The 27,345-nt window shown below is 37.0% G+C and overlaps 1 protein-coding gene across 1 annotated transcript; it reads right to left on the reverse strand.

Moving 5' to 3' along the window:
* Nucleotides 1-204: 204 nt before the first annotated feature.
* LOC102700358 (probable indole-3-pyruvate monooxygenase YUCCA5) lies at nucleotides 205-2,683 on the reverse strand. The gene is made up of 3 exons (XM_040526046.1): nucleotides 1,802-2,683; nucleotides 1,284-1,655; nucleotides 205-858 (listed from the first exon to the last, which is right to left on the reverse strand). Exons 1-3 carry the CDS (start codon nucleotides 2,447-2,449, stop codon nucleotides 676-678), a joined length of 1,203 nt encoding a protein of 400 aa, XP_040381980.1. The 5' UTR covers nucleotides 2,450-2,683; the 3' UTR covers nucleotides 205-675.
* Nucleotides 2,684-27,345: the final 24,662 nt, after the last annotated feature.

The raw sequence follows: 27,345 nt of genomic DNA on the forward strand, positions 1-27,345 counted from the left end.
TGACTAACCAGAAATCTTGATTATTCGGTACAACTATAATAATTACGGGATATCAAGTTGTCAATTATAAATAATTGAAGCATAGTGTTATTCTCCTTTTGGAGAGAGTAAGCATCTTCCAAGTAGCATAGACAGACAACTTTACTAAAGGTACTATTTTTTTAATAAAAAGAACTTGTGAATATTAGAATTCGAAATTGAGCCTCATCATTATCACTCCATATTACGTAAACATTAATCAAGTACATATGAATGTCAACTCTAGATTCCCTACTAACCATTAGATGTACACAAACTCCACTACATAACATTCTGTACATAAAGGCCCATGGGTACAACAAAATTTGGGCTCTACTTGATGTATCCTTAATCTGGCCTCCTCGACAATGTTAAGCTAAGCATCCATGGCACCCTTTTCTTCTCTCTCTTTTGTAGCATCCATCTACTGAACTCTCAAGCTTAACCTCACCTCTCTTTACGTTCTCTGGACCCTGTCTTTGTTTCTTCTGATTCCTTTGTTGTCTGTCTGAAGTCTGAACAGAGTTTGCTGAAGCTCTTAGCCAGCTGAGTGCCATGTTGTGCCTCAAGTTTTGATTGGACATGCACCAATATGATTGATTGCTAAGAAATTTGCAGTTAGCAAGGTGACAATGGTTAATTTCCTTAGCAAGCTAATCATCTTGTGGCGGTTTGGTGGTTCCATGCCTTGGCGATGTCCTGTGCAACCTTGACAGCATCTGACGAGACACCAGAGAGGCCTCTCCTTGTGAAGCCAACAGAGTAGAGCCCTGACTCTCCCTTCCAACCATCTGGGAATGGCACCCTTGGGTATCCCTCTTCGGTGAAGAAGTCACTTCCCTAATCATGGCAAGCAATTAACAACTTAATTAATGGAAGGTTTTTTGGATTAAAGTAAAGTACAACAACATAGAGGACGAAGGGCACACTTTTAGTACCTAACACCTTTCTAACTGCCAAATTAACATTAGAAAGCCCTACTTTGTTAGGCATCATTATCCATCCTTTTTTTTAGAAGCTTTTTTCGGCAGAATACACCTTGCTTTGTCCTCTAATAAACTAGGATCGATTTTGGAGAAGAATAAATTAAGCTTGGGTTGGAACTTAGGTGGTGTTCTTTCCGTAATTGTTTTCAATTTAAAACTCAGTTTCTGATTAAATATTGTTACATTGAAGTTTCAAAAGCCGCCCAACTATTGTAACTGCAATTATTAATAATAAGTTAAGTTTTGTGGGTGCGAATTAATCACTTATTAGGATTTTACCTTGAGCCACTGTGGGACGTTGCTTTGGTATCCGGTGGCCAGTATGACGGCGTCGGCCGCGACGCGGCGGCCGTCGACGAGCTCGGCGCCGCCGCGGAGCAGCCTCCGGATCCCCGGCACGACCTCGATGTCGCCGGAGCGGATCCTGGCGAGCGCGCCGATGTCGAGCACCGGCGTCCTCCCCTTGCTGTTCTTGAGCTCGAGCGGGCCGCCGGAGGGCCTGGTGATGCCGAGCTTGGCGAGGTCGCCGAGGAAGAGCCACGCGAGGAGGACGAGGATCCTGTCCACCAGCCAGAGCGGCAGGAACCGAAGGAGGAAGACGGCCACCGAGAAGGTCGCGACGCCGAGCATCTCCCGCGGCAGGACGTGCACCTTCTTGCCATCATCAGATCGGATCAGATCGAGCACGTCAGGTGAGAATTCAGGTATGGTATTTGCTGCTTAATTTGGTATAGTGTAGTGGTGGTTAATGGTTGTTAGTTTGCATGTGCGTGCGTGCATGGCATGGGCGTGCTCACCGAGTCCCTGACGACCATGGAGGGGAGGGCATTGTGGTGGCAGAGGTCCAGGCACACCTCCATGCCGGAGTTGCCGCAGCCGACCACGAGCACGCGCTTGCCGCGGTACGCGTCGCCGGACTTGTACTCGGCGACGTGGGAGACGGGGCCCTCGAAGTCGTCCGCGCCGTCGATCTCCGGCACGACGCGCTCCGCGTTCTCCCCCGTGGCCACGACGAGCCACCGGCCGATGTACTCCGTCTCCACCGCGGCGACGCCGGCGGCGGCGGCTGCGGCGTCCTCGGCGCGCACGCGCCAGAGGCCCGCGGCGGCGTCGTAGCGGGCGGAGGTGACGGACTGGTTGAAGCGCGGGGCGACGGCGGCGCGGGCGGCGTAGGCCTGGAGGTAGTCGACGAACTGGCGGCGGTCGGGGTACTCCGGGTAGTCGTCCGGGAAGGGCATCCCGGGGAGCTCGCAGAACTGCTTGGGGAGGTGCAGGCGGAGGCGGTCGTAGGTGCGGCGCTGCCACAGCGAGGCGATGCAGTCGGCGCGCTCCAGCACCACCGCCGGCACCCCGCGCTCCCGCAGGCACGCCGCCACCGACAGCCCCGCCGGCCCCGCCCCGACCACGATCGGCCCGTTCACCCACACCACCCTCGCGCCCGCCATCGATCGATGATCACCTCGCCCAAGATCGATCGATGGGACGATGCAGATGGAGAAGAGGAGGAGTAAGTGTGAGCGCGCGAGAGTAGCTGAGCTGAGCTGAGGTGAGGTGTAGGAGTGAAGGGCGCCACTGGGGTGGGTATAAATAGGGCAAGGGGAGGGTGGTTGAAAGTGATCACTAGTATGCTTGATCAGTAGTACTAGACTCACTCGGAGAACGGCTATAGCAAGAGGGGGGCAACGGGTACCCTTGGATTCTTTCGTGACCTAAAATCTATAAAATAACATCGTAGCCCATTGTATTTTGAATCTAATTAGAGGAGAAAAGTTCGTATTAATACCCCTATGGATATCGCTTTGGTGGGCCGCTATTCTTTCCTTTTCGCTCTATGCTAACGTGTGTAATGCTTAAAACAAATTATCGCATGAGCTAATTATTTAAGATGGTTATATAACTCAATTAAATTAATTAAAAAATATTTTAGTAGCAGATAGTTTAATAGGAGTGGCATATATAATACAGATTTTTGTTTTTCAGATGGCATGTTTCTGTAGGTGTGAAGGAAATAATCTGTTATAATAAACTGAAAAGACATCGGGCCCAACTTTCAACTAAATATTTTTCATTCTTTTTTAAATTATATAGTCATGAAAATATTACGTAAACTGTTTGTAGATGATAAGTGTACTGATTAATGGTTTTTACGTGTAAATTGGTTAAAATACTAATTTGATTTCACCGGATTTGAGGACGTCACCTACTGTACTTCATAGAGGAAAGTATATATACTAGGTAGTTAAATTTGATTCTGGCCTTGGCTTTGCCTAGATGTACGTGCTAACTAAAGGCCGTCCCACCTAGTGCCCTACTGAACTACCGTCCTTTTTCTTGAGTTAATATAATTGAAATTCCTGGCACCAATTTGGGTTACACACAAGCGGCGGTCCCAGAACGGAGATGAATTTTCATCGATCCCTGGTTAGACAACCCCCTCTTTCGTGTATGCCATTTATATAATTATTAGTTTTTTTTAAAAAAAATCATACGGTATATGAATATGAGATATATCACTCGACAAACATGCATGTTCAAATTTGATTTCTACGAGTTGTAAAAAAATTAAACTAAAACTAGTATGCACACATTCATGATTAAATTTTTTATTTTTTCTATGACCTGTAGAAGTCGGATTTGAACACATATGTTTGTTGAGTGATATATCTCATATTAATCTATTTTTTGAAATTTTTTAATCTTATTTTTATGATTGTTTAGGTGATATGTAAGAAAGAGTGGATTCTCAATCAACTAATAAAAATACTTTCTCGTTCAGAATGTGAGTATTTTTGACGTACATTTTAGGGTCCAATTAATCGTAGGACATTTGGATTTGGACGTCGATTTTTGAGCATTTCAAGTCAAATTGGTGTTATGTTGGAACCAATTAAGTCTTTTTTTTCATACTACTACTTCCGTCATCTGTCATAAATATAAGTGTTTTGGCATAGTTTATGACAGATGAAATTACTCGGTGATCTTTTGTTTAACTGGGTAACATCATGCCTAGCAGTGAAACTACCGGTGAGCAATAATAAATGCCATAGTTGAATGAATTCAGAAAGTGGCATTTCAAAATCCTTTATATTGGAGTAATGTTTATGGATAAATTTTAAACCTAAAATCTCTTATATTTACGGAAAGGAGTATCAAATGTTGAAACCAAATAAAACTTACCAAATATTTGAACAAAGTAAAACTGATGTTATGTTGAAATACCCTCATTTGATAGCAAAGAAACCAGCTCTTCATGGGTGGTCCGGTAAAGTCGTAGCTGATGAGTTGTCAAGATTTTGGACCATTTTTAGATTTTCTTTCCCTTGTCTTATCTGCAGGAAATTTAAGATCCATTTAATTTCTTCAAATATGTTGAAGTTCATTCAATACAAATATGTTTAAAACGAAAAATGAACTTGGTGAGATATCTGCTCTAACTCAAATCCTACACTTTTAAGCTACTAAAAATCCTAAATTTTATTATTTACTAGCAAATTGTCTATGCGCTGCAATGAGAAAATAAGATGGGACATAATATCTAATTAGTACTTGTCTAATTAAATTTTCATTAAATAATTATTTAGTTAATTGGTTCCTCATGTTCCATAATTATTCACGTCTTGGACAATGACGTGGTCTTGAAAACCTATCTTTGACTACAATATTTTATTATTAAAAATAAGTAAAAGTTACTTTTCTGAAAGTACCTCAAAACCTATCTATGACTCAAATGTTATTTTCTTTAAACTAAATATTTTAAAAGTTCTTGATAATCAAAGTTTTATTTGTTTTACTTTAAACTTGTCCAAAATACTAAGAATTATGGAACAAGAGGGAGGAGTTAAATTCTTAATTACCCCAATAATTTATAGTGTACGCACTGTGTCCAGATTATTATATATATAGATAACAAAAAACGGAAAACAAAGTCTATATAACTATGAAATAATCTGGCAAGGGAAAAAAAACAGAGAATTTTGTTACTTCGAAAGCATGATGGATGAGAATACTGAAACAATAGATGGAGAGCGTAACAGGGACGACGGAATCATCTCGCATTTTTTAAGTAGTAGAGATGGCCTTATTGACCAGGTTTTAAACTCTGATCCTTGCATCCATTCACATTTTAAGTGTACATTAATTGAAATTCTTTGAACTTAACAGAATTAGCATATAACCCTTTCTCGGTTTGAATGGAGAGGCACACTGGAGGATGTGTGCACGCAAAAGCGTGTTTATTGTACGTGTTGTCCTTATAATTGCAAATTGAAAATGAAAAGGAACTTGTCACAGTTGGCAGTGTTGTTTAGTCACAAACCTACAATTGGCTGGCAGAACAATCACAACAGTATTAAGGTTCACACATGACAAACATCATCAAAGTCGTCCATCGTGTTAGACCACACACATGCACCCGTATCTTTCTGCTTCTCTCTATGCTTATAGCTTAAAATTTAAATTTTTAACCTTAAATTTGAAGTTAAATTTGAGGCTTTTCACCGAAGTTTACTTTCTAGCTTTAACTTTTAAATCGCTAAGAATACATATATAAAATTTTAATTCATAAATATGCCGTTAAGCCAAAGAATCACCACCATGTACACAGCCACCGTACCAATTGATTAATATATATATTAAACCCCCTGGTCATCCATAGATCATCTATCCATACCTCTGAAACCAAGTGCTGGCTCGATGATCTGTTTCATACTCTCATGGATGGAGTATATACACATGATTATATACACATGTACATGTATATATGATCTAGGCATATGGAGTGTACATGTAGACTAACTAGTAGCTACTAGCTAGCACAGCATGGTTGCATGTATGGGCAGTGTACAGTAGCAGTATACTCTACTCTACTGCTTCCTCTTTGAGTTCTGACTTTCGGCCGGCTAATATAAGCTAGTAACCAAAGCAGCGAAATTGGGAGGAAAGTGGGTATAGATAGTCCTACAAGCTGATGTGATCCCAATTTTTTACTAATTACTTTTTTTAACGTTTAACCATTCATGCTTAATCATGCTTAAAGTTCTTTTGATAATAAAGTAAGTCACGGACAAAATAAATGATATTTTTATAATTTTTTAAATATAACAAATGGTTAAACATTGCATGCAAAAAAAATTCAACTTCTTATATTACGAAACAGAGGGAGTACTAAATTGTATTCCTCACCTTTTGGAGAGAGCACGCGGTGCCGGTGCTTGCTACCTGCATATTGCATTTGCATATTGCTAGCTAGCTAGTGGCCCATGGAGTTTTCAATTGAATTTGTTTACATGCATCAGTGGATCGAGCACTGCACTACTGCTGCTACTGCATGCCTTCTCGTACTTTAGAATTTAGTTTACATGCAGATGCAGGCAGGTCGATCAGGCTGATTGATCGACGGCCGGTTACATTACATGGCCGCGTCGGTGATTAATTAACTGGGGCCTTGTGTCTGTCTTTGTGTTCTTTTGACCGGCCGGGACCTGTGGGGTAGGGGTACGTGATTGCTAGCATGGCAAAAAATGTTTCTTTTTCAACATGGAGCAACTTAATAATTACCTTTGAAGGCATCATATTTTAACTGAAATTTCTGTATATACATATAGTAGTATCGACACGGTTTCTTGTGCTTGTGTTTGATCAGAGCATTTCTTTTCTATTTATTTTGTAGGAATATTGATTAGTATATCATCAAACCAAATAGAACTGTAGTATATAATGAGTCTATTCATACCATCTATACATCACTAGTATATATGCTTTTAGAAGTTCAATTCTCATTCCTCTGATTTTTGACATCGTTGAATTTTAGATGTATGTTTAACCGTCGGTCTTATTCATATTAGTTTCTGTAAATATTAAAAATTATAAGTAATGTTTAAAGTACCTGTAATGATAAATAAATCATAGTAAATCAATAATAAGAACATAGTTTTCTAAATATAACGAATATGTAAACATAGATTAAAAGTGTACAAGAGGTACACTGTATTTACCATAATACTCGCTACATGTATATTCTAAATACACAAACTGTTTTGGATATTTTGCTTAGAGGTGGAGTTGCCTTTCTTTGTTCCTCATCTACTAGCTGGTTCATTTACCACGACCAAAATTTGAATTGTGAAATTGCTGTTCAATCGTAAGGTATTTTTTTCAAAGTCTATATTTTACTCTTGGTTTTCAAACTACTACAACATAGTTATGAAATTGTACCCATAAATTATTTTTTGTTGCTTAGTTTATTTTTTCAACTACTTATCAGGTGTAACTATCCTACGCTTCCATTATGCTGGATTGGCCAGTAGTGATAGACGCAGAGGCTCACCTCTAATGGCCGGTCAGACGCTCATCACAGCTAAGTGGTGACTGCTAACTATAAGTAGCTATGACGGGTAATCGCCCGTAAAGGTAAATATACAAGTAATGGGTCATAGGAAATGCTCGTCACAGGTAAGCATTGACCACCATTATCTGAGTGATTACTGCATATCATAGGTGTGTTATCTCTCATGTATTCTAATATTTCATATCACTTTTCAAACCAAATACTACTTAGTTTGATGGTTCCATATGTTACCTTAGCGACTCTAAAAGCATATCAAGCTGCCCAAAATTGTGGGAGGTATGCCAATAAAAAGAGTTAGGTTGGTTGAGGCAAGTCACAAATGCCTTGTTAGCAAAGCTTAGATGTGATATTAGGCAACATTGCATTGTTCTTTTTGTGTGAAACACAGTACAAACACAAATACTCATAGCACAATGCACACATGTACAGCAGCCTACTATATAGTTACCTGCCATCATATATATCTTGAGATTGACAAAGTGATCCCAGACAAACATTATATTATTATCATGAAACGCAAGTACCTTATCAAATATAGGATTTGCATCGAAATGGGGTAATTCCAACACAAGAAAACTGGTCAGTCAAGCTAGGATCTATTAGTCAGGTAGCACATTATATTATCAACGGAAACACCATTAAATTGGAGTTTTCCATCTATACAAGGATTTTTGTGCTGATCTATTGAGAAATTTGCTATTCTGCCATTATCAAAAGTGAGTTTCGTCTATTTTGCCATTTCGGATTTGAGTTTCGCCAAAATGCCATTATCAAATGATGTCACTCCGTTGGTTTGCCGTTTTCTCTATTTCTCACAATTTGAAAATGTTTTTTTTATTTTTATGTGTTGCATGACTGTTTTGCCCCCCATGTGCTCTGTAACACCAAGGCTGGCCTCTTGTTCTGTGGTCTATTGGGCAGAATAGCAAATTTCTTGATCTATTGGGCCTTGTTCTTATGGCCAGTAAATAAATGACTTAATTTTATCTCAAGAAAGCATTTTCCTATATATGGCTTCACAATAGTTTTACTCGACAAATACGGAAAAATACAAATAAATGAAGTGAATAAATTACCCCCTCCATTCTAAAATATAAAACACAACCACTTTACTCCTCTATTCTAAAATACAAGACACACATTAATTATATTGCTATATGCATTGGTAAAACAATAACCAAAGAAAAAATAGATAGCATGCATTGGCTGGTTTGTGCTAAGTAAATATATAATTAAATGTTTTTTATTCTTTGTATATAACTCTATATTTTTTGAAACGGAGGGAGTACAAGTTAGTTGGTTAGAGTCCGTGTGCTGAAACCTGCCACCTAGTCTCGAGTCATAAATTTAGCACGGATGCTTATATTTTCTTAGGATCGATTTAGGCCTTCAAGCTTGACGCACATCCACGTGGGACTGTGTGCGCGTAAGTTTACGTACGTGTGGGTCACCAAAAAAAAGAAACGAACAACCGAAAAAGAAAAGATCAAAACGTAACACACACTAGACACGTACGCTTTCCGGTTTAATTACGTAATTAGCTGTGGAATAAAGGTTAAGAGGGCACATCATATATATCACACCGAATGTTGAGGATCTTCATTCTCAAGTTGCTTGCCGGTTGGTAGGGTTTCTGCAGCTTAACTCTCGAATTTCCATACCATGTCTCCCCATTTCAGTCAGTTTTTTTGGCTGGGGTTTGGCCAAGCAATTAACATTCTTAACTTCAAAAAGATATTGAAAAGGTAGTAATTAATTAAAATTCGTAACTCCCATCTTTTCACAAATGTGGACCTTCTAGAAGCTGGTCCAAATAGTGCTTTTCTATATAACCTGCTCTAAACGGTTCATAGTATGTGCTTTTGCATTTAGCTTTCTCTTTTATACCCCCGTGATAAATAGGTCATTATTTTGGACGTTTTCACTAGTGTTGAACACTAAGTGACGAGCTACTACTTATCCTTAATTTTTTTTAAAAGTAACCGAGTAAGTGAAAGATGCATGCTAATTTAGCCACGGAGCTAGCTAGAGGAATCCCATAATTACTGGGCATGCATGCATGCATTTAATTTGGCCAGTTAATCAGGAGTGATTTTTACTCTAGTTAAAAGGGCCAAAGAGCCAGCTGCTATAGCTAAGTAGTACTCTACACTACTACTAGTACTAGCTCTAGTTAGTTTAGTTTCTTAATTAAGATTAAGTGAATGGTAAGTTTCAGCTTATCATATATACACAAAACCTTTCGGAAAGGAAGCAGCACTAACAATAGATTATTGTTTACGGCGGCCGGCGCCGTCTCCATCATTTCCTTTCGAGCCAAGAGATCGGGCAAATTAGTTTTAAAACAAAAAAAAGCCTAAGCGTTTTGAAAATTTAAATTATGAGGTGGCTATAGAAAAATTCTCTGCTACACTTTGTAGAGGTAGGACCGGGGAGAGTACATCAAGATCACACCTTTCAGGGTTTTTTTCAAATGTTAAACGAGTACTGATTAACTTAATTTTTTTCCGACCCGATCATTAATTCAAATCCAAAATATGTAGTTGAGTATAAGCTGTTCCCACTTGGTGCATCTTGGACATATTCAAAGTACAGACGTCAAAACCATGAGTGGTACGTAGCACTGTGCGCCAATGTTAGGAAATGTGTGGGGTTATACTCATATACAGTACAGAAAAAACATGTGTTTCTTGTAGCAAATATGTTTTTGACGTCATGAAAAAGATGTAGAATCTGGTAGTACAATCGAAACAAAGTTTACACTATTTCAGGTACAAGCAAAAAAATAAATCATGTATCTATATGTACTATGTACATTGTATTGTTCTAAAAATTTAATTATTGGATGCTACCTATAACTGAGTGGTGGAGAGAGCGGGAGACGCCTAGGAGCTTGATATCCCTAAAAGCAACTCCCACAGAGCTCTTAAACAAAGCCCTCGAACTATTTATATGGTTTGAGGCAAAGAAAACAGGTTCATTAGAGCTCCTACGAGAACCGTTAAAATAGGATGGTCTTGAATCTTACCCCACCACATCTAACCATAGAGGCTTTAGACCCAACACATGCACATTGACTGTTTGCTCCTGCGGGAGAACTTTTTGTATATCTCCGTCCTTAACCATCCCCCTGCTAATCAGTTTGCCATCCATCTTCATTATCATCGAGATATCTGGAAATTAAAACTTATTGCCACCAAAGTTTCATTTTGTAGTTTTCATAATTATTTTATGTCAGTTCTTTGATAGTGTCTAGTTGAGTGTTTGTGTACTATGGATTAATTAAGATTTATGTAGGCAGCAATCATTTGTGGATGTGCTTGTATGTTGCATGAGAGAAACAGAAAAATAAATTCATAGCATATTCAGTGTCTAGTCGGTGTTTGTTAAAATAGAAAGAAAAGACAGACATACGGGTAAGATATGAGGGTCACCCTAGAGTTGAACTCAATTTTAGAGTCTTAGAAAAATAAGGGCAACCCATCCTCGAACTTTCCGGGCTTTGAAATAAGGTTTATTGTTGGAGATGTTATAGTAATTTAAGATTTATAATGGTTCTTATCTATCTCAAGTCATTTTTAAATTTACATTATCGGACCATGTTAGCAACTAGAAAAAAAAAATCCTGGCTCCATCGCTGCTGAAGCATCACCGTACCACCTATGGACAAGTCCAATAGGCTGCACCCTTCTTGAAGATTATGTCAGGTTTTTTCTCGATTTTTACGCGTCCACTTTCTAAATTGCTAAGTAGTGTATTTTTCCTAAAAAGTCTATTATACTATTTTTCAAAAGTAGATTTTAAACTTTGTAGTAATTAATTCCATCATCCATACTATTAAATATCTATAAAAGATAAAACAATCTTTCATTCTTAATCAACAAAAGAACACATTTATACCTATACATCATGGTCCCTTTTCTTGTTCATAGTTAGATGTTGGAGTTTTTTACATCGAATTTAATTGTTGATTGATAAAATTAAGACTACTAAGGCCGCATTCGGCCGGGTGGCTAAGTTATCTTAGCTCCCTCGTTTGCCACGTGCATGTTTCCCAAACTGCTAAACGGTGTACTTTTTGTAAAAGTTTTCTAACGGAAAGTTGTTTTAAAAGATCATATTAATTTATTTTATATTTTTTAATAATTAATAACTAATTAATCATGTACTAATCTATTACTATGTTTTCTGCGCCGGATAACTAACCCACCCTCTCGCTCCAAACGAACGCAGCATAAGTTTTCCATGTTGATGATAGACATTTGTATCATGTGTTATTTCTTCATCATACTAGTTACATGCTCGTGTATCACAATGGAACTATATTTATTTGACAAGGAAATAGTTAAATCAAAGCACAAACTTGATTTCTAGTTTACCAACAATAAATAAGCTTTACAAATATTAAGTAAAACATTTAACAAAGAATAATAACATATAAAATATTTCACATCCATACATACTATTTAATAAATTAAACAAGCCATATATAATATAAACACATGTCATTTAATTCTACAATAGTATTTCGTAGTATAAAGAAGTAATTGTATGAAGAGGTATAATAAGTTAGCACATCTTTATAGACAATATTCTTGGTATACGTGCCAACAATACCTATATCTTTGTTCTTTTCTGGTGCAGCAAGTGCTATAATTTTCTTGTATCTTCTTGTATAAATCATATGCACCAATTTCCTATAATGTTTGGCCTTCCCAATATGTAATATGTGTGTGTACGTAGCAAGTACAAGAATTCATGATACAACATGTAAATAGTATGAAACCCTAGCTATCGGGATGGCTGGCTATTACTAAACATGATCTCGATGACTTCTCTAGCAAATGGGGGCTAGTCAATAAGTTTCTCATGGCACTTGATTTATCTAGAAACTTGGTTGGAATTTCTTGGTCTTCTTATATACCCACACCTCCACTCAATGGCAGAGGACGGGAAAAAAATAGGTGTGACCAAGTGCCGCAAAGAATGACAATGATGGTAAAGCAAAAATAACTTTGTGTAAAGATAATGGCTTATATGACACTAAATGGAATGATAAATCACAACCCATTGAAACATTCTGAAATTATATTTTCCATATGTCCATTAATATAAAATAAACCTAAATAGCTATACAAATATACAAATCAAACAATAGAATCTTAATCATTCAATTGATTTTATACTAAAGAGTAATCGCAATAGTAAAATCATAATGGTCATTTTCGGTCTAGTGCTACTAGATATCACTAATCTTTGATCCTACCTGGCCTCATTGTCTTTATTCCTTGAGCTTGCATAGTTCATAAATCCAATACAAGCAATAGAAGAAGCATCGCTCTCTTTGCATCGCATTGCCTCGTTCGTCTCTCTCATTCGGTTGAAATGACACTATACATGACAGATGGATAGCACAAGAATAAAAAAATGAATGTTCACTACCACAGTACCACGTGGTAGGGGGGAGGGTATTCGTGTCCTAGGCAAACCAAACCTTGCCATACTAGGTGCTCCGCCGTAGACTTGGTATCTTAGTCTTCGATGTCTTGGTGTCATATCAAGTAGTATGTGCTAGTTAGATTCCTAGATGACAACTATATCCCTTTCGCATGACATTAACAATATCAATTCTATCCACAACACAATCTCATAAAGTACTAGAAACAAATCACTTTTTTACCTTCTATGTGTTGGTTGATTTTGTCGGTTAGACAACGATAAAAGGAATAGAGTCGGAGAGGGATAAAAGTTCACCATATCTTATTGTGTTCTTCTCTAACAAGAAACATATAAGAAAGAGATAAAGAGAAGTTTGTTTCTAGAGAAAATCTAACAAATGTCATTGACAAAATCTTAATTCTAAAAAATACCATCAACGAGTGTGAGTTCTACAAAATGCCATCAAACAAACAAATTTATCTAAGAAATGCCATCGCCGTTAGGGTTCCGTTATCTTTTTCTGTTAAGTGCTATAATATGAACAGTGTATTTAACGACAAAAAATGGATGGAAACCTAACGGCAATGACATTTCTCAGACAAATTTATTTATACGATGATATTTTTTAGAACTTGCATTCGTCAATGGTATTTTTTAGACTCACATGTTTGTCAATGGCATTCGGTTAGACTCAGACGTTTCTATGGTTGGTAGAATCAAATTTCCTAACTAAATGAGATATAGCCCTTATCTGCACGAATGCTTAAATACAAAGGAATAGGGGATGCCCAATTCCTTCATACCAAAACTAAAACTCTAGTTGTCTGATCGACTAGAAGCATTGGAATAGGATTGTGTAGTGGTCTAAGGGCAATCCAAATGGAGACCTGAAGCCCATTGACACCCAATCAAGGACCGACACTCTTCTTCTGCGTCAAATTCCCATTTCAATGGCTTTTCAAACTTGTTACTAGATCGCTTTTTATTTTGCATAAGCAAATGTGATCAATGTTTTTAAAACCTTTTTAATAAATAATTCCGTTACTAAACCTAGCAGGTAAATATTTTTACTATTTGAACCTTTTAGCCACGCCACCTTGCTAGTTATACCAAGATAACACTGTCACGTTAAGTGGTTGGTGTGGCAGTGCTTCCTAACATGTCAGTGGTGGCGGCTTGGCAACCCTGTGACGCCATCTAGCTTGGTGTGACAATCCTTTTATGCCATGTTAGGAGAGGTGGCATGGCTAAAAATGTTCAGATGGTAAAAATATTTATCTAGAAGATTTAATAATAAAATTATGTATTATAAAGGTTTAGAAACAAAAAATCTATTGTTGGATAAATTATCCAACACTATGTGCTATCAATCCATGCTAAGAATAACTGCTATTCTCTGTTCTTGCATAGGTTCTTCCATGTTGTTACCTTAAATTATCCAACACTATGTGCTATCAATCTATTGTTGGATAAAAATCTATTGTTCAGCATGATAGGTACTTCCATGTTGTTACCTTAAATTTGATTGCATGATTTATACGGACATATAATTAATAAAACAAGTATCAACCTATGCATTAGCGGCCACGCAGATATCAAATGACAAGTAACAACAGAACACAAAATGTGGTACTGCCTCTGTTTTATAATATAAGATATTTGACTTTTTTGGTTGTAATGTTTGACCATTCATCTTATTCAAAAATTTAGTACGAATATAAAAAATAATAAGTCATGCTTAAAGTTCTTTTGATAATAAAGTAAGCCACAAGCAAAATAAATGATATTTCTATAATTTTTAAATAAGACAAATGGTTAAATATATTACAAGTAAAAAAACCAAACATCTTACAGGGAGCAGTAAGTAACATGAGAAGCTTGAGTGCAGTTCAACCAATGGTAATATAAATGCTTTGATAAGTGAAAAGTTAGCACTGTTCGTCGATCGTGCCGGTGCAGCAACCTATCAACATGATGGTCTCTAGGAATAGAAGAGGTAGCAATTAATCCTCTCATATGCATTGTTTGGTAACATGATGAATTGACACCAACAAACAGTTAGCCCCTTGGAAGCAAACCGGTGTACAACACACCATTAAGGCAGCAGAGAGCTGATCTTGATCGATCTAGCTACACACAACATATATATGCATGCATGCAATGCATTGCACCAGATCAGAGATGGAATCATTGCATCCAAGAAATCATCAGGCGATCCATCCCTCCACACAAACAGTGGCCAAATTGCCTCATCGACAGCATGGACCGTGATGCTAGCCAGCTACGCGGTCATCTTGGCTTTCTAAAAGCAAAAAAATATGAATGAAATATTTTTTAAAAAAATAATTTATGAATAAAATTTTTATATACATGTTTATAGCGATGTAGAAGTCAAACCTGAAAACAAATTATAATAAAAAGCATCAAAATTAACTCCAATTCTAAAGTGAAAAATCCAAATTTTAATCTTAAACATAAGCAAATGGCAAAAGATGGGGTGATACCGTGATAGCCACTAGATATTTTTTACTACTTTTAATATATAATCTTGGTTATAATTTTTTTAAAAAATGGTAAAATTAGTGGCACAACGTCAAATAGTATGGGACCATATGGAGAGAAGGATGTTGTTGTATGCTGAGCCTGCGAGGGGCTGTCAACAGTGAAGTGCATTGAATTTTTTTTTCAATCTTCGCAGCCACGAGGGTCAGGGATGGACTGCAGATCGATTAGCTTGACCGGTCGTTTTCAGATCGTTGGGAGGCAATTGGAATTCTGCTCAATAAGAGAGAGAGAGAGAGAGCATGCTACTGTTCAACTCTCAACATGATGTCACATCTAATCATCCAATCGTAGGGCATTGATCGATCATCTCATCTCTAATATATACATGAGGCATGATGATCATATATATATATATATATATATATATATATATATATATGACTATGACTTTTTCTTAGTGTGACAGCCTCATTTGTCGAAGTAAATTATGAAACGAAAACATAAGTAATCGAACCTTGAGCATAAAGAAAATTATATGTACTAACCCACAGTGCTCGGAATATTTGACTCAGGGTGTGTTTATCTAACCTTTGTAAAGTAGATATTTAATTTTGTATTAGTTAATTTTATCGTATATACTATTAATTAGCAAAGAATTTTTATCTTTTATTTTTCATCGACCAAAAGAACACAACCTCAATATCGGATTCGCTGCTGATCTGGATGTATATATATATATATATATATATTCCGTTAAGGCAACGTCGAGATCTGGAGTACGTTATATACAGGGATGGTCAGAAGCAAGGGACATATATTCCTCTCTCATGAACAGTGCAATCATCTAAAGAGTCGCAGGAACCATCATGCAACTAGTGGAGTAGCAGCACATAATAATAGCAGCTAGCAGCTTAGCTACAAAATTTGGGCGTCGTTTCTCTGCTGTCCTGGCGAGATCGAGTTAAGCAGCGACGCATCCATCGATCGGTGTCGTCGTCCATTTCAAAAGCCCGGCCACAGCAGCAACCCGATCGATCGATCGAGCCGGTGGACGGTGGTTAACGAGGGAAAAGTTTTATGTTGCATGCTGCTACTTTGACAGCGATGCCTGGAGGATTATGTATTCATGGATGTGACTAATTAGTTCTAAGATATTTTTAGTTTATTATGTACTTCGGCTGTCCTGAATTTCTCCATCCGTTTACAGATAATCGATACCAGACATAGCTTGGATGTAATTAAATTAATTATAAGAATATTGCATCCTACATGTAAGCTAGTATGAAACTTAAGTTCATTGTAGTTTAACCATTTCAAGGAGGTGATTGTTTGTTTTTTTTAATAAAAAAAATCAAACAGCATATTTACAAATAAAAAATAATTTGTGAATAAAACTTTTACGTACATACTTGTAGGATCTAAAAGTCAATGCTGGAAAATAAACTTCGGTGAAAAAACACACAAAATCAACTCGAATATATATATAATATTTAAAACTCAAATTTTGGCTTATAAGTATAAACAGAAGCGAAAAAATAGGGTACAAAAGTATCAAGTGGTCAATCTAAAAGTGGGAAGAGTGAATAATACTGAGGTTGTAATTATTTTCCGACGTGTTGCAATAAGTTGGGGTGTTAACAGACTTGTTCTTCTCATTAACAAAGATAGGTTTATAAACAAGTGTCAGAAACAAATTTGTAAAATTATACTAATGTACTAGTCAGAATTGGGAGCTGGTTGATCTGCACTAGTGACTCATTAGTGATAATTAATTGTATACACATGATTTAAAACCCATATGCTTGCACGAAGCTTTTTAGATATGGACTTGTGGAAATACCCATAAGAAAATGCTAAGAGGCACCAACCAAAGCATAGTGTGGATACACGCGCACTCCCAATTCTCTTAAATATATCGTATGTATGTGAATGCATGTGTGCCATCATGGCATGCCCTTAATCAAACATATGCAGCTTTGACCACACTAATCATATACACTTGTAAAGTTGATCGAAAAGTCTATAGGTAGCTAGCTAAGGCACTTCATATATAGGAAAAATCCTGGCCGTTCAACTTGGTTAAACTAAGTCATGGTCATCAAGTTTAGCTTAAAAGCTACACATGGGAATTTTAATGTCATAGTTATTTTTTTAGATCACTTGGGCTTTCTTTTCAGCAACACAAATAATCTTCTGCCTGACTAGTACCTTGCATGCATGTATTAACAATTAGTTTGAAGGTTTGATCACACGATCAAACGATGCAAAAATCGGTGTGAGAAATATCTAGGATACCATCAAGAGATTTTGCAATAGTATTTTATTACGTGCATATACATCGATTTTTTTTTAAAAAAAATATATAGTATCTAGACGGTGATCAAAATAAAAATTTTGCAGATGATAAATGTTGAAGAGTGTGACATGTATTTGTAATTAAACGGGGGCGTAAATATAGGAGCCCGTTGCAAACATATGCCTGTCAATACTGTGACAGTGGCAACAAAAATTAAAGGAATTTCAGGCCTGCAGCGATCATCTTATGCAGGTTAATTGATAAAAGTTATCGCTCTCGAGATGTTGACCAGAGATGGGGACTCAAATCCTCTGGGTACTTCTAGTGGTGGCAGCTGTTGTCGCTGTTGTTGTTCATTAATTTGTTCATTACTGAATTGGATGAGAAATTGTGTCTATATATATAGCTTAATTTGCATGTTTTGTTCACTTGTGATGATCATCTTTGGTCCATCTGAGAAATCCAACAAGGCATGCATGCAGCTGATCATTACCACCAATTAATTGAAGATTGATTATTGCAAATGCCTTGTTGGGACGACTTCAGACATGCATGGATACATGGTTGTAGAAACCTACCCTTTCCACTTAAGTATGCATGAGTAATGAGTTTGAGTTAATATTTATTTAGTTTTAGTACAACAAATTAAGCTAGCTTATGTAGACATGTAACGGTTACTTAGATTTGATAGATTTGTGTAGAAGTAGACATCGATCTGAGGAGAGAAAAAGATTATACTTAAAACATAATTGTATATTTATTTATTTTGTATGGCCTAGATAGACGGTTTATGATTGTATCTGTAATTTTCCAGAATTAATTGGAAGTTTGATCTCAATGCTTCGTGACAGCAATCATGAAATTAAGCATCAACTCATGGATTAATTGGGCAAAATCAGTGGAGACATCAAGCCTTTCAAGGTCAAGTTCGACTGTTTAAGTTCACGAGGCGGCTATTTATTTATATAGTGTAAACCGTGACACTCTCTGTGGTGACCACGCCGGTCAGCATAGCAATTAATTTTCTCCATGTGACCATCCCAATGACACATTGTGGTGTCAACGTTTCAGAGACTTAATTTTCTTTGAAAGATTAATATCGGACGCTGAAGAATTGCGTATATATTAAGCTGACCGAACTAGCAACAAATTAATCCTCATGGGCTTCAATTTAATCTAGGATATACATGGAATTTTGCAGTTCGGAAATGGGACTAAAAAGCTAGCCCCCGGCCATAGCTTCTGTGGGCTTACATTTCACAAAGGCGCACAAAAGATGTGGTTTTCCCCTATTCTCTAATTAAGTTAACGTGTGAAATATATAACCCGAATGTTATGTGTTCCGTGGATAAATTTGTTTTCATAACCCTGAACTTCTATATTAGTCTAAATAAATGAATAAATATTATAAGTTACAAATTATTCAATTCAAACTATCCTAGACATATACTTTCAACATTAATTTGGTATATGTGGATTTAAAGTTGTTTTAGATGATGCGATATATACGGTATATAAGATTACCCCATTTATTGGACTTGACGGAGACATTCGTCTAGTTTAGAAGATAAAATATGTGGTACCATTATTTAGGGGTACATATATACGTCAAACTATAGCACAAGAAATAATGCAAGTCGGTTAAACTGACATGCCATCTTTTACTGTTTTTCATATCATGCCAAGAATCCTAAGGAAAACCGATATATTGTTTAGATTGTGTTAGCTAGAGAAATTCTGAGCTGTAAACAAATGCTGGCACATACTTCTCTGTCCTAGTTGAGTTTTTTATATACGTTTTACTATTTATTTTATTTAAATTTTTTATAAAATATATAAAGCTATATATATAAAAATATACTTAGCAATAAATAAAATGATATAAAATAATTATTAATTATGTAAATTGTTTGAATAAGACGAATGGTTAAATATGTATTAAAAAATTAACGACTTTAACTATTAACTATTAGGTAGGGAGGTAGTATACAGCAGAAGAAGGGGCAGGTCGTCCGGGTGGATGGATATAGGTAGGTTTCATCAAAAAGTATCGATCCGTTACCGTTTTTTTTAAAGAAAGTGATGAGCTCAATGCGGTTAGATTAATATTAGCTGTAGTGTCAAAAGAAGAACGCGTTAGGACAGCTACGCCCCCTACCGCCCTACACGGGAGTACCGGATGCTCCAATAGTCGAATATTTATATATATATGACCAATGCTAATTCTCTCGCTATCGTACTTGCAAGCGCCATGTGCTTCTCAATGCATGATCGACTAGATGCACACAATCATCATCTGTGTGGCTAATAAAGTTTAACCTTAAAAGTCTGGAATGTTATTGTTAATTCATACATGAAGCAATAAATTAAGTACCACATAAAGTTTCTGGGTTCAAATCTTCATATGAGCATGAATTTTAAATTGAATTATTTGAGGGGCTAAATTTGCTACTTGGGCTAAGTTCCGGAATTAAAAAAAAAAAGATGGTTGCATATATTCGGTTGGATATAGAGGTCGGGTAAAAATATCCTTATCTTAAAAAAAATTCATACATCAAAATTTTCAAAGTGGCATAACTGGCCACAAAATTGGAACAAGGTATTCTTTTTTCCGATCTCTTTTTTTCCGCAGAATTCAACATAATCATTTAAGTTATAACAGGTGTTTGCACAGGTACATTAAACTTTTTGCCACACGTTAATTAGTCCTTGCGTTAGTTTCCAAAAGTTAAGCAAGGGTCTCCCACGGCTACAACGGATCATCATAGGAGGTTTTTGAACCTTCTGACTTTATGTTGTTGTTGAACCTCTATTGGTAAGGCTCTCAACAAAAACTAAAACCCTAAAATTCTTCAACTATGAAAAAAAATAAGTCAAGTGGATGAACTGTCTGAACTACTAAACTTAAATGATTTAATCCCTTTTTTTAAAATTATTTATTTATTTATTTTGAATGAATTTAGATCAAATTAGAAGAAAATTCAGAACAGAACAAAATTATCTAAATAAATAAAACTTCCGATGCCTTTCACTAATTCATGTTTGAAACAAAATTTTGGGTTTCAAATAAATGTAAAGAAATCAAATGTAAGGTGAAATAATCTAACTAATGTGAAATATCTAGTATTTTCACCCTCCCCCCTAAATTTGGAAAACTAAATTTAGTTCTAGGATTATCTTCAAATGTTTTTGAAATTCATACCAAAAAATAAATTGTGACGGAGAGTTCTTTCATTTAAGAGTGAAGTGTACCAGCGGTCTCTAAACTTGTGTGCATGTGTCATCTAGGTCCCTAAACTCTCAAAATGCATTTTTGAGTCTGGGGTGTCATATAGGTCCAAACGGGCTCTGACCCGCTCCATCCGCTGACGTGGCATGCCACGGTGGCACCTACGTGGCGCTGACATCGCCCGGCCGCCACCCGGGCTGTCACGGGCCAGCTATCTCCCACTCGGGCGCACACATATGTGAGAAGGGAACGAGGTAGCACAAAAAGGAGTGGAGGAATCGAGAAAAGAATAAGGAGAGAGATACTGATATGTGGGACATACATGGCCCCACAAACACGTAGGCGCCACCATGGCATGCTATATCAGCGGATGGAGCGGGTCGGAGCCCGTTTGGACCTATATGACACCCTAAACAAGTTCGGGGACCCAAAAATGTATTTTGAGACTTCAGAGACCTAGATGACACATGCGTAGAAGTTTAAGGACCGCTGGTGCACTTCACTCTTCACTTAATTAGTTAGCACGCCAAGCGTGCGTTCATTTAGAGGAGTTACGAAAAGATTCTCGATGCACGTAGAATAGAGTGGTCAAGTAACACATGATTAATTAATTGTTATCTAAAAAATTGAAAATAAATTAATGTGATTTTTTAAACAACTTTCTAATAAAAAAATTTAAAAAAATCATTAGTATTCTAGAAAATGTGCGTGAAACGAAATTGTTTTGCTTGGGAAGAAGAGGGAAACAATGCAGACTAATATCATGTTCGGTTGGATAACAAAGACGGTTAGTTATCCGGTGCGGAAAACAGTAGTAGATTAGTACATGATTAATTAATTATTAATTATAAAAATTGTAAAATAGATTAATATAATTTTTAGAGCAACTTTTCTATTGAAAATTTCCGTAAAAAACACATCATTTAGCAATTTAGAAAGCGTCGGCATGAAAAACGAGAGGTTTGGATAACTTGCCCAGGTGCCGAACACGGCCTAAGGAGTCTAATATGTAACATATATGCTAGGTGCCTTAGGCGTCGTAAAACTAGATAGATACACCGTGCGTTGCTGCGGGAGAACTGTGTGATAATATAGTAGATATGAAATCTAATAAAATTTCTTACCTACTATACGATTTTTTTCTTGTGTTTATATATTTTTTTGTGCCTTTATCAATTATTGATATGTTATAAATGGTTCGGTTGTATGGTGTTCCTTTTAGGGGAAGAGATGCAATTTATTACCTCTTGCTGAATCATCCAAAGGCTAAAAACAACTGAGGTGATGTAAAAAGATACAATTTACACTCTTGATGTATCATCTATCGTCGTAAGGATAAAAACAGTTGAGATGATGTTGTTTAATTTACACCTTTGATGTATCATCATAAGGCTAAAAATAATTGATGTGATGTGGCCTCATGAGAGAAGAAATAACAGTATTAACTTTATAGAAAGTATGGAAGAAATAACAGTATTAACTTTATAGAAAGTATGGATTAGAGAGAGATTTCTGAGGCCATTCTCACGGGAGTTTCATCCTCAGTTAATATAGCAACATATTAGTTAATGAATGAGAGCTATTTGTTAGTTAATGAAGAGAGTCATCAAATAAGTATATCATCTAGATGAAACTCTGTTTATATTGTTTTCAATACAACTTGTCTCTGGCATATATTGCTTATGAAACAATGAAATAAAATAATACATGGTAGGTCATTTTAATAATCAATTAAATATCTTTGCAGACGTGTTTTTTTTTGAAAAATAAAAATGAAACCTTCTACATGGAATGGCCTAACAATTAGTCCTGGCTGAACGGCACTCTGATGAGACGGGACCTGTGTCCATTGCCCATTGGCCTAACCTAGAAAAGGAATACTAAAAATCAAAATTCTAGGTTAATAAAACTATCAATAGGGCACACTACTCTATATGGGCCACATCTAGCAAGAACTTTATCAAGGTAATGTTCTCTAATCTCAACAGGTGGGAAGCTAAAACTCATCTGGCATGCATAGAAAACAAATTAAGGGGTTATAGGGCATAATATTGTCTCTTAGGCATCGTTAAGGACTTGTTTTGAACGTGAGAATTTTGTAATGATTCAACAAGGTCAGCACCTTCAATGAATGTTCTGTTTACTATGTATCATGCATGAGTGTGGTTTTGGAACCCAGAGGATTATATATATTCGACAACTTCATTAGCAACATATTAAAATGGTTGAAAATTATTGGTACGTATCGGAAAGTTCATTGTTGACTTACAAAAGTGAGTTTCAAATTGACATAGATACCAAGAAATAAAGGGGTAATTGTTCAACATTTTCATGGAAAAAGCCAATCTTACGGTATATTTGCTAATGAAAAATAATTTGTGAATAAAACTTTCATATATATATTCTTAGCGATGTAAAAGTCAAGGCTAGAAATAAACTTCGGTGAAAAACCCCTAAATCTACTTTTCTTCGACTATTTCATATAATTTTTATAGGATTATTGAAGTTGTACCAAGTAGAAAGATTTTCAATAGAGTCCAAATCCTACAAATTTACTATGTTTCTCTTCTCACAAAACTAGAGAAAGCTTATGATTCACCTTGGGTGTTGTGCAGCTGCCGGGCTCTAGTTCATTTCATTAATTAGGAGATAAAACATAGGCTTTGTGGTTCTTTACCTTATCTTGACAAAGGTAAATTAAGTAGTCTGTATCTTTGATTCAAAAGGGTATCCTACGATACTGATGAGAATGATGGATTCATATTAATTATATATACTCTATGCTAATTATGCATGGCTACACGAATTAGGGACGTAGGGTTAGTTTTCTTCACAACTGTGCCTAGATAAGGAGTCCAAGGGTTTAGCTCCATGAATCTAGCTAATTTTGTTTTCTGTTTGCGAGGATCAAGATTCCAATTGATGACTTAGGAAGAAATGCCATGTTCCAAAAGCTGGTATTGAATCGTTCCTAGGACTTAAGTACTGTTAAGTCCATTTGCCAGAACAATTAATTGATAGTCTAGTTCTACATATATCTACAGGCCATAACAAATGTGAAATGCTCCGGCTAGATTAGGCCATTAGGGTGTCCCATTACACTAGCCCAATAAAACTAGTCAATAGATCATGAATAATGCAACACATTCCATTTCCCAAATCAGCGCAAACTTTGTAACTAATTAAGCACGTCATCGTCATTTCAGCTTTTGGCTGGGAGTACGTAAATTTGGAAGAAATCCTGAATGAGCCATGTAAGGGGTCATAATTTGGGAAAACGTCAAACGACGTTTTTGAAAAGAAAATAATTATAAATAAAAGTTTTATATACATGTTCTGAACTAGGCTTAGCAACTTTTCTGCCGGGACAGGGACTTGCCCCGGCGAGGACGAGTTCGGGGATAAAATCGTCCTCATAGGGATTCGGGGTTGGGACCTGCTTTTTTCGGGGACAAGGACGGGGACCATATTTCCCCGCAAGGATCCCTACGGGGCCTTGAAATAGAAAAACTATTTTTAGGCCATTTATAATACATAGTGTATTGGGCCTTTGGCCCATACAAAATATAAATTCTAGTTTTTTACTCTCTCATGTTCACTGTCTCACACTCTCACAACTCAGCCCACCGCCACCTCCCCCCATCTGCCGTCTTCCAACCACCTCACCTCCTGCTGCCGCCTACGGCGAACGCCACCGATGGCCTCTAGCTAACGATGCCAACTTTCGTCGTCCGCCCGCCGTCGCCGATGGCCTCCGCCCGTCCGCCCATCCACCCAACACCACACCTACTTTCGCCGACTATGTTGTGGAAGTGACCGACCACACGTCTTTGGACAAGTACACCTCCGAGGAAAACGGGGCCATTCGAATTTTTCCTGGATTTGATTTTATGGCTGTGGCCGGGCATGAATTTGGGGCCCCACTCTATTACCAACCCTATTCTTAAACGATATAAAACCATAAGCTAAAAGTAAACTACGATAAAATTCCTAAAAGTAACTCTAAATTTAAAATTAAATATATCGTGTTTAGCTTGTAGGTATACTCATATGCAAAATGATAAGGCTGGAACCCACTTAAATACCGTTGGACGCAGATAGTAGGCAGTATAAACTATTGGGTTCATATATATACTTCTAGTTGTTGGAGTGTATAAACAATTACCAATCTTTCCCTAAAAGGCTAATTAAGTTGTGTTAAGTTAACTGCACCAGCTAGGTGCACCTAAAAGCCTAAGCTTATAGAGAAAGACAGACAATTCACTTTATACACTCCAACACTCCCCCTCACGCGAGACTCCCTTAAGTCCCAAGTGTGGAATATTGGAGTGGGCTGCAATTATTTTATTTAATTGTGCACCAGCCAGGATTCAAACCATGACCTCTCAGTCTGATACCATGTTATTACATGCACCAGCTAGTTACACATAAAAGCCTAAGTTGATAGGGAAGAACAGGAAAGTCACTTGATACTAGTAGAAGACTGTTGACGTTGAAAATGATCAACAACGTGTCACACACGAAGGCCTGGAAATCACTTCTCAGAACGTTCCAGTGCAGGACCTAAATTCTTAGAAAACCGGACGTGCCAGTCAGTTTAATCATGTGACTGACAATATATAAATATAGAAAAGCAGTTAAACCTAAACCGCTATCGGTCGAACGGCCGATACCGCTTTAGGACACTAGTCGATGCGCTAAAAAATCGACCTTAGAGGAAATTCAGCCGATCGAACCGATCTGGTGCTTATTGTACATGCAGTCAATAGCCAATAGGAGACTAAACATGAAATTTCGAAATAAAACTAGATTGCTATGCTAACTACTAATACAAAGCAATAACAAGTAAACACACATGCTCACGCTAGACCTAGAAGATCAGACCAAACCAAGACAGTTCAGATCTAAACATAACCACGCCTGAGATCAGTATAATATTGCACTACGTGAGTAATCAAATACCAAACTAGCGTAATCTATCGATCTATCTTCTAATCTTGGTTGATCGGACAAGCTCCTATAGCCGGATCGGACCAAACTTACATAGATCGGACCAAACCGAGACAGTATGCAGTCGGGCTCGATATAACTATAGAAAACATGAAGATTGATAAGCTTAATAAATAAAACGATGAATTACTAGAAATAATGCTAGCTAGAACTCCAGCGATAAGCCCTCACGAGTACTCAATCCAATCTAACAATACAAACCCAGTCAACGAGATTGATCAGACTAAACCGAGTCAGAATCAAGTTGAATAGGTTCATATTGACAGATCAAATAAAGAACTCGTGAGGACTTGATCGAGAACCTATCACTACTTCAAACTAATACCATAATAAACTAACAACAAGCCTTAGATAGGCCGTCGACCGGCTAGGTAGGAGATCGAACTAAATCGAGATAGTCCTGTTCTAGCCGATCGACGGGTTGACGAACACGAACTACCTTACAAAGCTAACAATCCTCGCGCCGAGAGCTCGCTCTATCGAAAAGGTTGGCGATGTGCTAAAGATGTATCGAATGAACTGATTATTCTTTTTACAAAGCTATGGGATACCCTATTTATATCCCAGAAATTAACTAACCTAACTGGATACGAATCGTATTAGCAACTAACATATTACACATAGACTCTAATTAGATATAAAATCCTAATCAAACTCTAAGTTACAGATAACTCTAAATTACACAGACTCTTATTAGTTTTGAACCTATCTCTAACCATGTGGGCTCAATCGGACTCCAATTCTTGTTCGATTCAAACTCTATCGGTTGAACCCTTATTGCCTTCAGGTTATTCCTCAGTTCGATTGCCCTTTTCTTATCCGATTCAGTCTCTAATAGTGCATTGATCTTCAACGGTTATTTACCAAAATCCGGCGTTAACAAAGACCGACCGAGACAAAGAAAAAAAGAAAAAAGTCAAACCAGGAGGCCGGAGCTGCCTTCAAGAGACTTCATCAAAGCTGCAAGACATCATTTAGCATTCTTTTTTTATGAATAGTAGACAAAGCAAGATTTTTTTCGATGAACTTTCGAGTTATACAAGCTTGCATGCAAAAAGAATTGATTAATACTACAAGCTTGCAAAAAATACTTGGCTAATTACCGAAGTGTTGCGTTCATACGAGTGTGAAATCATCTTCATGACATTCACCTATTATCTAATGAATGGTCGGTGGATTCCACTAGACTCAATTTCTGTGAACACATTCCGTTCAGCGGCATGTTTCCAGAGCTGCACGGTACGACTTTTGCAAAAACTTTATATATATGAATCATTATAATATTATTCCAAATTTATTTCTTTAACTTTGTAATAGTTAATTCATTTATTTTTATCTGTAAAAAATATCATAAATCATTTAGCTATTCATCTTCATACCTTGGGCATACTGTACATATATTCTAATATATTAGCTTAGACATTGTAGGTGACGTGGGAACCAGAGCTCTCTTACTAGCTGTCCCATCTTTGCATTTATGCTTATGTTTATAAGAAATTTTTAAGCTTAATTTTAG

The sequence above is a fragment of the Oryza brachyantha genome, chromosome 7 (assembly GCF_000231095.2).
Source record: "Oryza brachyantha chromosome 7, ObraRS2, whole genome shotgun sequence".
NCBI lineage: Eukaryota > Viridiplantae > Streptophyta > Magnoliopsida > Poales > Poaceae > Oryza > Oryza brachyantha.